We start from the raw sequence: 18234 nt of genomic DNA, 5'->3' as shown, positions 1-18234 counted from the left end.
GGAAACAAAGTGGTATTTATTGGAAAGGAAAAGTATATATTGTATTAGTTTATTTGGATGAAAAGTGGCAAAAAAATAGTGAAAAAAAAGACAAAAATTGGATAAAAGTGTCAAAAAGAATTTGCAGAATTGGACAAAAAATAGGAAAAAAGTGACATTTATTGGCAAAAGGAGCAAAAATCTGAAAAATGTTGAAAAGTTGCAAAATGGCCAAAAAAAGGTAAAAAGGGGTTAAAAAGTTAAGTTGAGTTTAAAAAACTGAAATACGACATAGTTGATCTAATCACAATTACTGAGGATTAAAATCTAACTAAAAACATTAAGATCACATGATCTACTGTATGTTTACGTTGTGACAACAAAAATAAAAGATGTTTTAATAATTTATAGGTTAAAGTCTGTGAAAGGGAGGTTGTTTCTTCATAGTTTTTATGAGGGGCGGAGCTTAGAGTGGGTGCCCTCCCTCCCGTCTGTGCCACTTCATTAGCTGGACAGGAAGTAGCTCACATGGGCCCAATTTGGCCCCACAATAAAAGTCTGGGGGGGGGGGTATTTATGCGCCCGCTGCAGTTAAAGGTACAAGATGGAAAGAAGAAGAAGAAGAAGAAAGGAAGAAGAAAAAAAACTGAGAGAAATGAAAGGAGGGGGACCCTTAAATTCCAGAGAATTTTTCCAGATGTTGCTGAAATATTGTACTGAGGCGATCCAGATGTGCTCACTAGTCTGCACCTTTAAAGTCCCTGAGGGGCCCCCAGCATCCACTGGCTCCTCTAATAAACATACACTGTGTGTGTGTGTGTGTGTGTGTGTGTGTGTGTGTGTGTGTGTGTGTGTGTGTGTGTGTGTGTGTGTGTGTGTGTGTGTGCAGAGCCACTAAATTTGTGTTTTTCAACCCAGTTTTGATTTTTTGAATAATTATTCTTTTTTTCTTATCAAAACAACACAAGCTTAAACATTTAATATTTCTATATTTTCACTTTGTGAACTATAAATCTAGTTCAACTAAAAAAATTTAATTCTGAGCTCAAATGAAATAAATACTGTTTATTTCTACTTATTAATCTAATGATATTCTTTCAAATGTGTGTTATCACTCATTCATTCCATCGTTAAAATCTATAGATGTTTTTAAATAGTTTTATGAGCAAAATGTTGCAGTTGGACAAAGGAGGGACTAGAGCCTAAACATGCTACGCTACAAGCTAACAAACTGTTTTCTGAGCCCACAGGTATCATCAGGTTGTGTATTATTGTTGTTTTTTTTTCATCACAAACGCTGTCATGTCTGCTCACACACGCCCTGACCCAGCCTCGACCCCATGACCTCAGTGTGGTGCCAGACAGCGGGATGTAGACCGCTAACACCGCTAACATCGCTAACACCGTGCGTATCAGGTAGCAAACCCAGTGTGTCGGGGAGTTCCCCACCAGCAGCTTCTAACACGCACACACACACACACACGCACACGCACACACACACACACACACACACACACACACACACACACACACACACACACACACACATACACGCACACACACACACACGCACACGCACACGCACACGCACACGCACACACACACGCACACGCACACGCACACGCACACACACACGCACACGCACAGTTTCTTAAAAAGCCTGATTTCGAGCCACAGAATGATTATATATTTTAAGAATTACGGTTTTGATCAACAAAACAAATAAAATAACCAAGTTTTTCACTATTGATGGGAATTAAAGAACGTAAAATTGTTTTTTTCCGTCAGTTGTTTCGTTTCCGTTTCATTGTTTTTCCCTCATCAGATGTAATTAAAGCTTAATAAACTAAATAAACTATAATCATGTTAAAAATGATTAATACTGGAGTTACATTATGTCATTTAAAATAAAGAAATGCACTGAAACAAACAAAGTTTGACGTCCAGCTGTTCGCTAACATGCTAAAGCTAACATTAGCCCACCTGTTTTACAGTGAAAAATATGGTGGAAATGTGTGTTATTGTTTAAAATTACATTTAAAAAAAAATATTAATAAATAAAAAAAAAAAAAAAAAAAATAATAATAATAATAATAATAATAATAATAATATTGACACTTTGGTTTCAGGAAGTTGTTTTTCTGGTCATTTTCTACGATTATAAAATATTCACAATCACAACTGCAGTTTGAGTTTTTCAGGATTTTCAGAATATTCTGATTTACTTCCAGAATAAAAAGTTGTCTTAACATTTGTAAACAGCAACTATTTGAAAGTCATCAAAACGTTCTGTAAACGTGCTTCACGAGGCTCTGATTGTTCATTTTGTTCCTTTCAGCTTTTTTATAAATAGTGAGAAAACAGTTGAACTTGTCAGAGGTGTGGCTATTAGCACGTTAGCACGTTAGCACGTTGTTGGTATGTGGAGCACTGATGATAACGACGTAGCTTGTCTTGTTTTGTCAACTTTCTTACACCACAATCATCAGAATCCTTACGTTTAACCTGAACTATTTTCCATCACAGATGAACTCTGTTAACTTTCTACACCAACAATCGCCTCCTTTTACTGAGCGAGCTCTGGTATTAAAAATAAAATAAGCTCTGCTCTCACCATAGCTTTTATTGGAGACGTTTACAATGTGTTTCATTGTTGTGTGGTCGTATCGTTGTGCGTTTAACGACTTTCCTGTGTGACTAAATTACAAACCAAAGACAAACACAGCAGATATTAAAATAGACTTCATGACGAGGTGGAGTGCATCCGACCACACGTACATCCAACCACACGTCCATCCAACCACATGTCTATACAACCACACGACCATCCAACTACACGTCCATCCATCCACACGTCTATACAACCACACAACCATCCAACCACATGTCTATACAATCACACATCCATCCAACCACACGTCTATACAACCACACGACCATCCAACCACATGTCTATACAATCACACATCCATCCAACCACACATCCATCCAACCACACGTCACAATATGAACCCGTTGAAAGTTGGAATAATTGGTCCAATACGTGTGTGTGTGTGTGTGTGTGTGTGTGTGTGTGTGTGTGTGTGTGTGTGTGTGTGCTGTCACTACAGAAAACAATGTGTGTGTTCTCTTTGTGTCGTTTTTTCCAGATAGACGGCCCTTCTTTTCCCCTCCCCCCTCGTTCTTTACACCTTCCCACAGAACATTCCAGAAACCAGACGGCTGCAGCAAGGTGTCTAAGCAAAGGTGACGAAGCTCTGCAGACTTGTCCACACACACACACACACATGCAGCTGTGTGTGTGTGTGTGTGTGTGTGTGTGTGTGTGTGGGCGGATGTACAAACACACCTCCAGGCATCAACAATAGGTTAAATGTTCTTACACAACTGGAAGCAGGAGTAAAAACCTTCAGAGGAACCTTTAGAACCGTATCTCACGTCTTTTTATCCACGTTTGTCAGTGAGTGTGTGTGTTAAACAGTGTGTGTGTGTGTTAAACAGTGTGCGTGTGCGTTAAACAGTGTGTGTGTGTGTGTGTGTTAAACAGTGTGCGTGTGTGTTAAACAGTGTGTGTGTGTGTGTTTAATCTGCTCTGACCCCATCACTACTACACATTCTTTGTTGTTCTCTAATAGATCTTCTGTTTCTCATAATTAGGTCTAGAACCTCTGATCTGACAGAGTTCAACATCATTTCATTCAACTTTCATCGAGTGAAGGATAAAAAGTTGAGAGAAAACTTTCCAAAGGCTTTTCACAAACAGACGTGACTAAAGTTCCTTTTTTTAAACTCCACAATAATGAGCAGTGATTAATCAATGACTGAACACATTCTGTTCATAACGTTTCTCTTTAAAAACAAAGAATTACACATAATGTATCCAATAGCTTAGAGTTGTGTTTATAAAGAAGCTTCTATTGTGAATTATCCTCATTTTTAAAGTGAATGCATTAATTAAAGCTTCTGATTTCCTGCAATCGTGGAAAAAGCATTAAAAAAAATCTTTTTTCTCTCTTTTCTTAAAATCGGCCCCAACATGACACGGAAATGTCTCACATTTACACATTATATTAACTAAAACAGTTATATTTGCTGACTGTGTTATAACGTCACTCCTAATTCTTTATGCTGATTGGATGTAAGTTACGTTGATCATATTTGTTTAAAGACGAATATGTGAAGCAACATAAACGTTTAAAGGCTCGTTGCTCGTGTGGTGTTAAATATTAGAGATAAACGAGCCACTACAGTCAATCACGCAAAGTCAAGTGACGCGACTCAGGCGATTAGAGCGACTCAATCGCACGACCTGAGTCGCTGGAAGTCGCTCAAAGTTCGACATAGGCCTTCACGTGACGCTGTGTCGTCCAATCAGTGATGAGTTTCACTTCCCTGGTCGTCACTGGAGCAATTTTTTTCCTCAATATTGCAATTTAATATGCGATTATTTTTTCTTGTCATGTATTTTTCAATGAACACAAGCGATAAATCAATTTGTTTCATAATAAACAATTTCAGATTTATTTAAACTTTAAATAATTATGAAATGTAAATTTTAAAGCACAGATTACAATAATTAAGCAAATCTGTGGCTTTACCTCTAGTGATGAGTATACTACTGTACTACTATTATTGATACTGTACTTTTTTTAAATTAATGGAAAAACACAAAATAACAAAAACAAAACAAATAATGAACATTAATCTGTTTTTTAACAATATGTCACACAAAATAAATGAAAAATACTAAATAAATAGTTCTAAACTATAAATGTATAAATAAAACATTGAAAAAATACCGTATAAATAACTTTTTTATGTTAACAAAACACTAAACAACTATCTAAACAATACAAATATTCAAATCAAACATATCAAACATAACTTAACAATATAAAATTGTGCTAAAGGAGAATTATTGAGCTGTTCCTCTGATGCTGAACTGACTCATGACAACAAGACTAAATATGCTGATTTATCCCTGTTTTAACATAATAACTCATAACGTTTTAACTGTTAGATAATATATGATCATAAGTCACTACGCAAACTAAACGTTGTCAGCAGCCACGGTAATGGCTGATGTGAGGGGTAACCTACGCACTAGGACCGCTACGCTGAGACGACCCAGCGACCCATGATGCAACAGGTTTTTCTGTCAGCACTCACTGGAGCAGACGGAGGCGGAGCTACAGACGGCAGAAGCGTGGCTGCTACGGAGGAATATAGGCTAGGCTAAAGGGTAAACCGTGGAGAAGCCCGCACGGAGCACACATACACACACACGCACACACACACACACACACACACACACGCACGCACGCACGCACGCACACACTTTTCTGACTAAAAATCACAATAACCGCTTAAATATCCATATGTTTTACTGTAATGTGCAGTTTTTTGGCTAAAAACAATAATAAATGTATAAATAGCGTCTACAGACACGCCTACAGTAGCCCCTCCCATCAGTCAGCTCTAGGTTCTTAAGGAGGATTGACAGACAGCATGGTAGTATCAATGCTTGTCTGAGGTTTGAGGATTAACGCCACCTTAAAAATACCGGTAACGAGGACGATAAGGATGCAACTTGTTGGTCCCCAAAAAATAAAAAAATTGCAGTTTTATGAAATCGTGAGAATATCGCAAATGCAATTAATCGTTCAGCCTTAGTCTGAGAGCTTCATGAGGACCTCATGAACCCAGAGACGATGGCGTCTTTCCTTCTGTAGTACAGTGGTTGGGTCAGCCATGTTTGATGTGGAAGTGGGATTTGAAATTGGAAGAGATGAACGATGGACGATTTAAACAACTTTAGTCACTGACGTCCTGTGAACTTTAACTCTAGCCATGGAACATCTCATAGGTGTGTGTGTGTGTGTGTGTGTGTGTGTGTGTTTCAGGCTGGGACACGTTTAGCTCCATAATTAACCACGACTGAAAGCTTTGCTTGAATAAAATAATAATAAAATAATAAACTGTATTACTAACTCTTTGTTTTATTTCATGCTTTATTGTTGATTTTCTGATACTTTTGGACTTTGAATCTGAAATGTTGTGCAGGTATCAACTGCAGAGATCACATATTATAATAAATATTATGGAAGTAATTGTTTGATGAGATAATGATCGACGTAAGTGATACGTTTAATCTAGTTTTATTGTAACATTCTGAAACAGAAGCACAGGAGTTAATAGATCTGTTGGAACACAAGACGCACAAAAAACAGTCTCTGTTAATACTTTAATCTCATTGTGAGATTTATTTCATCAGATTAGTATTGTCTGATATTATAAATGTGTTTTAATATCAGTGAAAGGATAGAGCAGGAAGAATAGGAATCACTTCCTTTGGTTCTGGTCACAAATACAACATTTTTATCTTTATTTCTTTTAAAGGAAATCAAATTATGAGTAGGACGTGTGTTTTATGGCTGATGATAAACTAATCACATGGGTTAGGGTTAGATAAGGACACAATGTTTATCACTTTTTAACTCCAGTGAGAAAACCCCAAAAAGATGAAAATAAGAGCAAATCCAGAAAAGTGCATTTTGTATTTAATTTATGGCAAGGTTTGACATTTCAAGGATTTGGTTTGAAGAAAGAAGTTGATAAAAGATAATGAAGCCGTGAGGTAAATTCAGCAGTAGCTATAGAAACAGGAGAGAAAAGCAACGGATGGAGAGTAAAAATAATGATTATATAGTGAATGTGCAGCTCCAGCAGCAGTGATTTTACTCAGAGAAGGTTTGAGTAGAAATGGAAATAAATCAGGTGCCAATATGCCTCACATGCATGTGGGACTGGATTAAAAAGTTCATCTAATTAATTAGGGACTTTGTAATTAATTAATCTAGATTAATTGCATAACAATAGTTGACACAAGATGCAATAAATACACAAAACGAAAGCAAAAATACACAAAATGAGAGAAAAATACACAACAAAAAAGCAAAAATGCAAAAAAAATATATATAAAAACACACATTATGACAAATAATTATAAAAAATGACAGAAAAATGTACCAAACAAGGTAAAAAATAAAGTAAATTATTAGGGTTACAGCTTTAAACCCTCACTTACATGTTTAGGAACAATATCAAACATTTCTATGTTTTTAAACAGCTGGAAAAGGGAAGCAAATGAACATTTATCATTTAAATATATATTAATTACAGTAGTTTAATATCAGTAAAGTATGTAAATGGTTAGAGAGATGAAAGGTAGACACATGTTTAAGGTGAAGATGATCTCAGTGATGTTTTCCAGACTTATTAACTATAAATAAGTGTTTATTAAGCATTAGATCAACATCAGACAGTGACCTGATCATTAGGAGACGCAGAGAAAAACAGCTGGAGGGGAATTCTCTGGAAGTTCTTCACATTTTAGTGTTTTTAGGAGCAAAAGAAGGAACATCAGGTCAAACATAAAGGCTCATAAATCTCATCCTGTAGCTTCTTTTAGGACCTAATTTTCTCGAGGGCTGAAGGATTTTGGAAAATAATATAATTGCAATTTTTTTCCTCAAAATTGCAAATGTGATGTGCGATTATTTTTTCAAGGGCCTCTTGTCATGTATTTTTCAATGAACACAAGCAATAAATCAGTCTGTTTCATAATAAATCATTTTACATTTATTTAAACTTTGAATAAATATAAAATGTACATTTTAAAGCACAGATTACAACAAGCAAACAAATCTGTCTCAACATATTCAATGTATCTATCTAACATCACATTTCATGAAACATGTAAACATGTGGACTGTACTTCTTAAACACTCTCTGAACTTAACAAGACAATACAGGACAGGACAAGAAAAAATACAAGCCTTTGCGATTAGAAAATTGTGTTTTATGATATTGCAATAATATCACAAATGCATTTTCCACTTCAGGTTTTACTCATTTCTTTTCTTTTTCATCATCTTTTCCTGTTTAGACACTTTACTGGTTATTAAACTTCCTGAAATCACAGCAAACATGATCAATAGGGTTCATAGAGTCACTACATTACACTGACGTTAGCCACAATGCTAACCCTTAGCCACCTGTTTAACAGGAAAAATCCCATTTAAATGTGATATGATCCATAAACATCACCAGATAAACTGATCACCAGCTCAGCTAAAACACCATCAGATAAACCTGTCTTTGTACCAAAGCCTGTTATTATATTTTATAATAATGTGAACCAACACATTAAAAACATACAGTCACAAGATAACATGATAACCAGACGAACTGTAACACGTAGCAAGAGATTCTGAACAGGATTATGGACAGAATTGAATACTTTTATCCATTTGTCAGACTTTCCTGACATTTAATCACTTGTTTTACAGTGAAAATACAGTGATATTGTCTTAAAATATGCACGAGACATTTCTGTCACGTTGGGGCGTGGGGAGAGAAAAAAGAAAGAAACATGTATGAGAAACTGTGATAGATTTTTAGTCACAGGATAACACGATCACCACTTGAACCATAACAAGAATTATGGAAATAATTGGACAGATTTGACTTTTTTTCACACTTTCAAGACAATAAATCATCTGTTTTCTATAGAAGTAGATTAGGACCAATTTTAATGATTCCTATCTGTGTTAATGTCCCACAGCACAAAAACATACAGAAAAATACACCAAAAAACAGCAAAAATACATGAAAACAACAATAAAAACATACATTATACATTATAAGAATTATAAAAATTAATAGAAAAATGTACAAAAGTAAATGTTTACAGCCCAAAACCGCTCAACATGTGCTTTAAGCATTAGATGACAATAGTTCACCCAGTGTAACAGATCCATATTATTATAATAATAATAATAATTATTATTATTATTATTATTATTATAATTGTAGGTCATCATCGAAAAGGAGGTGAAACAATCTTTAAAGGTTTGTTTTGAGTTGTTAAAATTAATGAAAGATATACAGTATTCATCATTTATATTTATTTATCATTGGGGGCAATTACAGCTTTTATTATGATTATTATTATGATGGTGATGGTGTTACCCCCCCCCCCCCCCCCCCCCCCGAAATAACCATCAAAGCCTGTGACATCATTAATAAACACATCACTACTGCCAGCAGCGACCATTCATGGATAATTACAGTGAGTGAGTGAAAATGTTCCAACGTAAAGAAAAAAGAAGAAGTTGTTTCCAAACGCTGACTTTTTCCCAGGCTTTTCTCAGCAGGCGTCGACTTAATGGGTTTTACTTCTTCTTCTCCTCATCGTGCACATTAAACAAAGAAGAATCAGAGAATCAGAGAATCAGAGAATCACAGAGAGTCACAGAGAGTCATAGAGTCATAGAGAGTCATAGAAAGTCATAGAAAGTCATAGAGAGTCATAGAAAGTCATAGAGAGTCATAGAGAGTCACAGAGAGTCATAGAGTCATAGAGAGTCATAGAATGTCACAGAGAGTCACAGAAAGTCATAGAGAGTCACAGAGAGTCATAGAAAGTCATAGAAAGTCATAGAGAGTCATAGAGTCATAGAGAGTCATAGAAAGTCATAGAGAGTCATAGAAAGTCACAGAGAGTCATAGAGAGTCATAGAAAGTCATAGAGAGTCACAGAGAGTCATAGAAAGTCATAGAGAGTCATAGAGAGTCATAGAGTCATAGAGAGTCATAGAAAGTCATAGAGAGTCATAGAGTCATAGAGAGTCATAGAAAGTCATAGAGAGTCATAGAAAGTCACAGAGAGTCATAGAGAGTCATAGAGTCATAGAGAGTCATAGAATGTCACAGAGAGTCACAGAAAGTCATAGAAAGTCATAGAGAGTCATAGAGTCATAGAGAGTCATAGAAAGTCATAGAAAGTCACAGAGATTCACAGAGAGTCATAGAGTCATAGAGAGTCATAGAAAGTCATAGAGAGTCATAGAAAGTCACAGAGAGTCATAGAAAGTCATAGAAAGTCACAGAGAGTCATAGAGAGTCATAGAGAGTCATAGAGAGTCATAGAAAGTCATAGAGAGTCACAGAGATTCACAGAAAGTCATAGAAAGTCATAGAGAGTCATAGAAAGTCATAGAAAGTCATAGAGAGTCATAGAGAGTCATAGAAAGTCATAGAGAGTCATAGAAAGTCATAGAAAGTCATAGAGAGTCATAGAGTCATAAATAGTCGTGCAGGAAGACGAGCCGACCTCAGAGAGTGTGATCTGAGGTCAAATCCCCACAGAAAGGACGTTTCCACATCAAACAGTGACTGAACGCGTGCTGAATAATGTCAGTGAGCAGGAAAATCCATGAGGAGCTGCAGTAGAGCCAGGATTAATAATTATAATTAACACTAGAAACTAATGTACTCATAATGAGGAAATATAACATTTTAAAGGCCATAAAATGCAAAGAAAAAGCTCAGTGAATGTGTTTATCCTCAAACATACATCATTATTCCACCTTTAATAATTGAATACTAATATATAAATAATGTAAATAATTTAACTTTAACTGGGTCTCACTGCTTCATTATTTTTATTATTGTTGTTGTAACTTTCTGTGAGAAAAATGTTGAATTATAAATCAAGAAAAAGCAGCGTTTTGACAGTGAGTCAAACAATGAACTGATTTAAATTTTAAATAAAAGTTTTCATTTGGAAAGACTCAGAATGGAAACCCATTGCCACCAGTAAAAAACCCATGGATACTGCTCGTCTGTGCAGAACGTGTGAATAAAATATATATGCATGTGGTGCTTTATTTTGAAGGAGGTGAGACATTGAATTTTGAGTTTTTATTTTTGTTTTTTGTGCACAAGTTTCTGTTTTTAGACATTTTGCCACTAATTTTAAAGGGGGAAAATATTGTAGAAATTGTAGGAAAACTAGAGTTGGAACTCGACTGAAAACATTTTTTTCTAATTAATTATAGACTTTATATTAATTTGTAATTAATTAACAATATTTGACATGAGAAGCAATGTTTTGGAATATGGCTGAATCAATGAAAACAATAAATGAGCTTAACTAACAAAATATTGTTTAAAAAACACTGCATTATTTTTTTTAGTGCCTTATTTTTCTGTAATTGATTAATTAAAATTACCGCGATAAAGTCCCAGCCCTAGTGAAAACATGAGGGTGAGTGTTTATTCCATTTTATATAGTTTAAAAGTGAGATTTAACATTTCTGTCTTTTTGATATGCATTTAACTACCAGTTTACTGGGAAGAATTGTTTGTAAATAAATGAATAAAATGGTAAAATATTGTTATTTCGGCTTCAGGAAGTGAATCCTGTGATTTTGTACATTTTCTGTACAAATGAACTCACTTTGAGCGACACTGTCAATGAACATAATCAAACTAAAACATTTTGACAAAATAAGAGTTCTAAATTTGGCCACGCCCACTAAGCGTTGAACTGATATCATTGGTCTGTGAGCCGTGACTTTAAGACTCAGTGTTAAAGTGTTTCTCAGATGTAATCTGATTCCTTTACAGAATTAAAAAGAAGAGGATCATCTTTAAACACTTCAAACGACAGACGGGACGTCTGTGAATGATGAGACATATGAGGGGGGAGGGGTGGTTATGGGGGGGGGGGTCAAAGGTCAAGGTGGAAGTGTAAAGTTCAGCTGTGGTCATTATCAATAAAGATGAGGAGGTCCTCAAACTAATAATTAACAAGCAGAGGCTGTGTGTGTGTGTGTGTGTGTGTGTGTGTGTGTGTGTGTGTGTGTGTGTGTGTGTGTGTGTGTGTGTGTGTGTGTGTGTGTGTGTGTGTGTGTGTGTGAGAAATGGGCAACTGCAGCTCCACAAAGTAAATTTGCACAAATTGACAGCATAACCCCACAATATGACAGAAAAATAACTTCAAAAATACACAAAACACCACAAAACTTACAAAAAAAGGAGAAAAATATTTTTAAAATGACAACAAAATGATATCAAAGATGCACAAAATGAAAACAAAAACATGCAAAACAATATAAAACATCACACAATACAATAGACAAATATAGAAAATAACAAAATACACAAAAATGACTACAAAAATTAACAAAATGATATCAAAGATGCACAAATGACAGCAAAAAAACAGGAAAAAACAAAAAAACACTAAAATAAGTAAAAGTGCAGCAGGAGGAGGAGGAGGAGGGGATTCCTCATTATTAATGATAGAAACACGCTGTGTTAATAATAGAGCATTAATCAGTTTTTTTATTTTGGACTGTGATGAGGGCGAGTGGCGGTGACGGGTAGAAGTGGCGGTGACGGGTAGAAGTGGCGGTGACGGGTAGAAGTGGCGGTGGGCAGCGCACGTTTGATTGGCTGCAGAAAAAGCCTCATGGCTGAGATCAGAGAAAAATAAAGAGAGAGCTGTCACTTTAAGACATTACGTCTCTCTATAAAACTCCTCCAATAAAAATGACAGCTGCTGTTGATGCTGACCCCCACCATAGACCCCGCCCCCCACCACTGCTATAAAGGATGGAGGATGGAGGGGGGGACGCGCCATAAAAGACAAACTTGACCAAATGCTTTTAACGCGCGCACACACACACACACACACACACACACACACACACACACACACACACACACACACACACACTTTCCAGTCGTACCTTCTTTGTTCCTGAGCGACTAAAGGAATGCACCACACGACACACACAAACACACACAAACACACACAAACACACATAGACACACACAGATACACACAAAAAATGTAATTCATTAATTTAGCAAAAACTGTGATATTCCAGGAATGTTCAAAGATGGAAACTTTCCATAGGAATTGTGGGAAATAATGGGAATATTTTTTCTTTTTACAGAGATGTTACAAATAGTTTATACAAACGCACACAAAGAACAGGAATTGAATTCATTTCTAAAGTTTTACAAAAACTATGATGTTACAATTGAAACTTTTGATAAAAAATATCAGAAATAATTGGAATAAACTGAGATTTTACAGGTAAGTTAAAAAATAGTTGGAAAACATATTTATTTCAGCATCATCTTGAATCAAAAATCCAAATTTCATGTAATTATAATATGTGAGAATATTTGTTCACGTCGACTCACTGTTCACTGCAAGAGTATTTAGGCCACGCCCCCTGCATTAATACAACACTGATGTTTTTGTTGTGAAAGAATTGATTATTAACTTCAATCTGATCAATTAGGAATAATTTAATTAAATAAGGAGCCGTTCATGGCATTTTTGGAATCGCAAGTAATCAATTAAGTAGTAATAAAAAAAAATTAAAAATAAATATATATATATATATATATATATATATATACAATTAAAATTAATTTAGACAATACATAAAAAAATACAGTAGAATAAAAAATACAATAAAATTGAAATAAAATGAAGATAAAAATGAGTTAAAATCACTTTTTTTAAACTTGTTTTTATTTAATGCAAACCCTGAAAAATAAGATGTTTCCAAAAGTTGAATAATCATAAAGTTCCACTTACAATTAAATCTGTTAATGTTATGTTTGCTAATTGTAATATTTTCCATGGATGCTAATATTTATAATTGAAAGCGTTTATAAATAAAATTAATTACTAATAATCATTATTATATTTAGATATGAAACTGTGTTTTTTTTTTACTTCAAATGACTCCAATTTCCAGTTAATTGTAAGAAATAATTCCCATTAAAAGTTAAAATTTTTGAAAAATTACCTGCATTTTTCCATTCTTTTGCAACTTTATGTACATTTGTTTAATCTCCCACAAAAAATAAAATGAACTCAAGTTTCATTGTTTTCATCCAACTGAACAGTTTTATGTTTCCTTCATTAGTTTGAATAAAACATAATAAAGTTAAAAGTTAAAACTACATAAATCTGAAACAAAAGACCTCACCAGGGGCCGACGACCGTAAGTCCAAACAACATCAAAGTATAGAGATGATATTATAGAAAGATGATATTATATAGAGAGATATTAAATAGATACGATATTATATAGAGATGAAATCAATGAGCTGAAGAAGCTGCTTTTCCTCTAACTTTCTCCTTTCCTGTCAGCGCTGAGCTGTTTATTCCACTGACAGAGTGTCACATCCATCCCATAATGCTCCCACTAAAGGACACGCTCGCCTCTCAATGTCATCCTTTCAACGTCTCCATCGCTTAACGTCACCGTGTGAAGCAGAAAAGATGGATCTGTGGCTTCATTGGTGAGGATGAGCTGAGCTGATGTTTCCATCACTGTAGACTAGACGTCGCTTTAAACTAGTGACGTACGCTGAGATAACTCCGAAAACACACAGAAAAATACACTAAATTACTGAAAAAACACACAAAAATAAAACATAGAACAACCAAATCATACAGAATAGGAAAAAACACACAAAAATGACTCAAAAACCCCCAAATTACACAAAATTGGAGAAAAATATAAAAATGACAACAAAATACACAAAAATTACTCAAAAAATACAAAAACTAATAAAGAATACAAAATGACAACAAAAACACAAATTATTCTAAAAAAAGAAAATAACAGCAAAAACATATACAATAACATACACAAGAGAAGTAAAATATACAAAATACACAAAAAATGACCAAGAAAACACACATAAAAAAACACAAAAAGTGATTAAAAAAAGACCAAAACCTACAACATAAACTAGCAAAATAACATGTAAAGCAAGATATCATTTCACAAAATGATACTATGTATACACAATAATGACTCCAAAAACAAGAGAAAAAAGCACACTGTGTGATAAAGAAGACACACCTACTAGGGTTAGACCAATATTATCGGCCGGCCATTATTATCGGACAATTTTTTGCGTTTTTTACGTGTATCGGCATCAGCCGATGCGGGCTGCTGCGTTTGCGTTATTTACAGAGAGCAGAAATATTTTTTACTCGTTTTATAATAAATGTTCCTTTTTTTTAATTGAGACTTGTACCATTTGTTATCATTGTGTCATTTTTATGATGTAAATTGAGGGAGCAAAAATAGTATCGGCTCTAAATATCGATCATTGGCTAAGGCTGATGGGAAAAAAATCGGCAAAAAAAACGATATCGGTCTATCCCTAACACTTACTCTGTGTGTGTGTGTGTGTGTGTGTGTGTGTGTGTGTGTGCGTGTGTGCGTGTGTGTGTGTGTGCGTGTGTGTGTGTGTGTGTGTGTGTGTGCTTTGACATTTCCATCCTTTTCTTAAATAGTTAAACGTGAGAAAACAATGTCATCATCCTCTGAAAACCAAATGAACATCAGCGCTAATGCTAAGCTAACAATGAAGCTACGTGAAAAGGTTAGGAAACATGACATATATATTTAGAATTCTTTTTGGGACGTACACGTTGTTCCCTTTGTTTTTACAATGAAAGAAATACAACTAAACAAGTTCAAAACTGAATTTAGAAACATAAAAATCATAGTTTTTCCTGTAATTCAATATATTTCTGTCACAAATGAACGTGTGTGAACTTGTTCCAACATCCATAAAGTGCTCCATACATCCATTCAATACAGTCATTAAAACTAAACACATGTGAGCATGTTCATTTAAAGACACAAGAATCATCCATTTATCCACAAAAACACACGTAAACCCAACAATGAAACAATCCAACATTAGTTCTACTGTATGGATCACAAATATGTTTAAATTCATCACTTTAACTCTTTATATATGAAGTCTGAGGTAAAAAACAAACTAACATGTTCACATGGAGCTGCTAGTTCTGTGTGATTGTTGTTCTATTTATCATGAACTGATGACAAAGCATAAACGCTGCTGGAATAATAAATACACACTTCATTATCCTCCAGAAAGTTTCTTTAACATTTAATGTGACCTTATCGACATTCATCATCATTTACTCACTGATCAGACACATTAGAGATGAACACGTGATCAATTTACACATTTAGGATTATTACGGAAAGAGGCAAATTCTCAACACGACAATTATTCTTCTCATGTATGATGAGAAACGGCTCAAGTTAAAGCACAAAATGACTCCAAAAATCCACAAGATGACAAAAAAAAACACAAAAACACAAGATTGACTCAAAAACACAAAGATAAATGGCACAAACACACACACACACACACACACACACACACACACACACACACACACACACACACACACAAAGATAAAAAATATACAAAATGAAGAACACAAAAATTACTCCAAAAACACACACAAAAAAAAAAATAAGAGAAAAATCTAAAAATGCAACAAACACATGCAAAGCAACAGAAAACAATGAAGCCTTAAATCTGATACATTTCCTATAATAATGTACACTGTCCTTTTTAAATTAAATAATAAATAAATTAAATACATAAATACAAAACAAGAGAAAAATACGGATGAAATAACCACCAAAACTATATCAAATATAATCAAATATAAAGCATGAGCGCTGACTTTAAACGTGGAAAATTAAAACAAAATGTAACAAATGAAAGAATAAAATCCACATCAAAGACAAACAATCGGGAAAATGTTTCAACGTGAAAAGTTAAAGCGCGCGTGGCTGCGCATCAAAGCCACATGTCACACATCAAAGGCAGGGAGGGGGGGACGGGACACCGGGAGGACACACCGGGAGTCCGTTAAACCACATCGCGTGCACAGAGTTTGTGGCCCCGTTCTCCGGTGAACCGGGGCCACAAACTCTGTGCGCGCGATGTCAACAAGAAGAAGAAGCAACAGCACGAGGACACCGCGTTCACCCCCCACCCCCACCCCCCACCCACTCACCCAATGACAGGAACGGTTTGGTTTCCATGTCCTGGTGCAGATCAGCTCATGCCCGCGGACAGACGCGCGTTTTCCGGGACTTTGTCCAACGCTCCGTGGAAGGAGCTGGAGCTACTGGAGGAGGAGGTGGTTACCTTCACTCACTGCTCTCTCTCTCTCTCTGTGTGTGTGTGTTAGAGTGTACACACACACACACACACACACACACACACACTAACTCCAACTGCTGGATGTGCTGCACAGGGAGGGGCCCCTAAGGGGGGGCTCCCACTGACGGAGCAGCAGCAGCAGCGACAGGAACCAAAGAAGAACCTGGAGTTCATGGAGAGGGTGAAAGATTCATCAGAGCTACTGTTAATGTAACCTGGGTTTATTATACAGTACAACACGTGTTTGTGGTTCTCAACCTTAGGGTCAGGCCAGAGCGGGGCTAGGAAATCTTGGTTAGGGGGCCACTGCAGGGGCACGGACTCAGATTATGGAGGTACACTAAATTTAAAATAATAAAACCATTACTTCAAATCCCAGTTAATAATACTGTTTGTACTAAATGATATAATTATTTACAACATGGGCATTTCTTTTATATGCTGAAGCAATAACACGTGTTGAACATCTACAGAAAAAAAAAAAAAATGTGATATGTAATAAATATTTTATCATATGTATCTGCATGTGGATCAAATCCCAGCTCTGAAAGTTCCTACCCAGGTTTAAATCTTTATACGGTTAGATTTATGAATACGTCACTATTTTTATTTTCTTCAGTTAATCCTGAATATATATATATATATATATATATATATATATATATATATATATATATATGACAAATAATACTACAATTTCAGTTGTTTTTGGTGGCACATCAGATTTCAGGACCACCTCTTTGGCCCCAACCATGAGGTCAGGACCCCATTCATGATGCAAGACACTGTGAGGGGGTCCCAGGACACCTTCAGCAATTTTATTTTGAACAATTTGAGCTCATTTTTGCTTATTTTTTTACACCAAACTCATCATATTTTAACCTATTTTCATCACTTTTTCTTCCCATATTTTTGCTCCTTTTAATGTATTTTTGCTACATTTCTCCCATTTCTGATACTTCTACATCACATTTTAATGTCTTTTCTACACATTTTTCCACTTTCCAGACATGTTCATCACTTATAAACCATTTCTACCACTTTTACACCTAATGTCACATATGTTGACCCATTATTGTCACTTTTAACCTCTTTTCACCAGATTTCATGATTATTTTTGCTAATTTACCACATTCACCATTTGTCATGTCCATTATTTGCCAGTTTAAACTAATTGTTTCAATATTGAACCCTTTTTACCACTTTTTCTGTTTGTTTTTGGCCACTAATTTACCACTTTTACCTCATTTCTGTGGTTTTTAAAATCCCATTTCACCACATTTTCCATTGTTACGGCCCCCTTTAGGATGGAACACCAAGGCTTGAGGGGCCACAACATAAACAGGACACCAAACAGAAAGA

General features: G+C 35.3%; 1 protein-coding gene across 1 annotated transcript in view; it reads right to left on the bottom strand.

Moving 5' to 3' along the window:
• The window catches only part of rxraa (retinoid X receptor, alpha a), a 103418-nt gene extending 86520 nt beyond the window's left edge, over positions 1-16898 (bottom strand). Inside the window, exon 1 of the mRNA XM_028462279.1 lies at positions 16724-16898. Within this exon, the coding sequence (XP_028318080.1) occupies positions 16724-16751 (28 nt within the window). The 5' untranslated portion in view covers positions 16752-16898. The remainder of the gene's footprint in view (positions 1-16723) is intronic.
• Positions 16899-18234: the final 1336 nt, after the last annotated feature.

This window comes from Gouania willdenowi, chromosome 12 (genome assembly GCF_900634775.1).
Source record: "Gouania willdenowi chromosome 12, fGouWil2.1, whole genome shotgun sequence".
Classification (NCBI taxonomy): domain Eukaryota; kingdom Metazoa; phylum Chordata; class Actinopteri; order Blenniiformes; family Gobiesocidae; genus Gouania; species Gouania willdenowi.
This window is presented reverse-complemented; position numbering and strand designations above follow the sequence as displayed.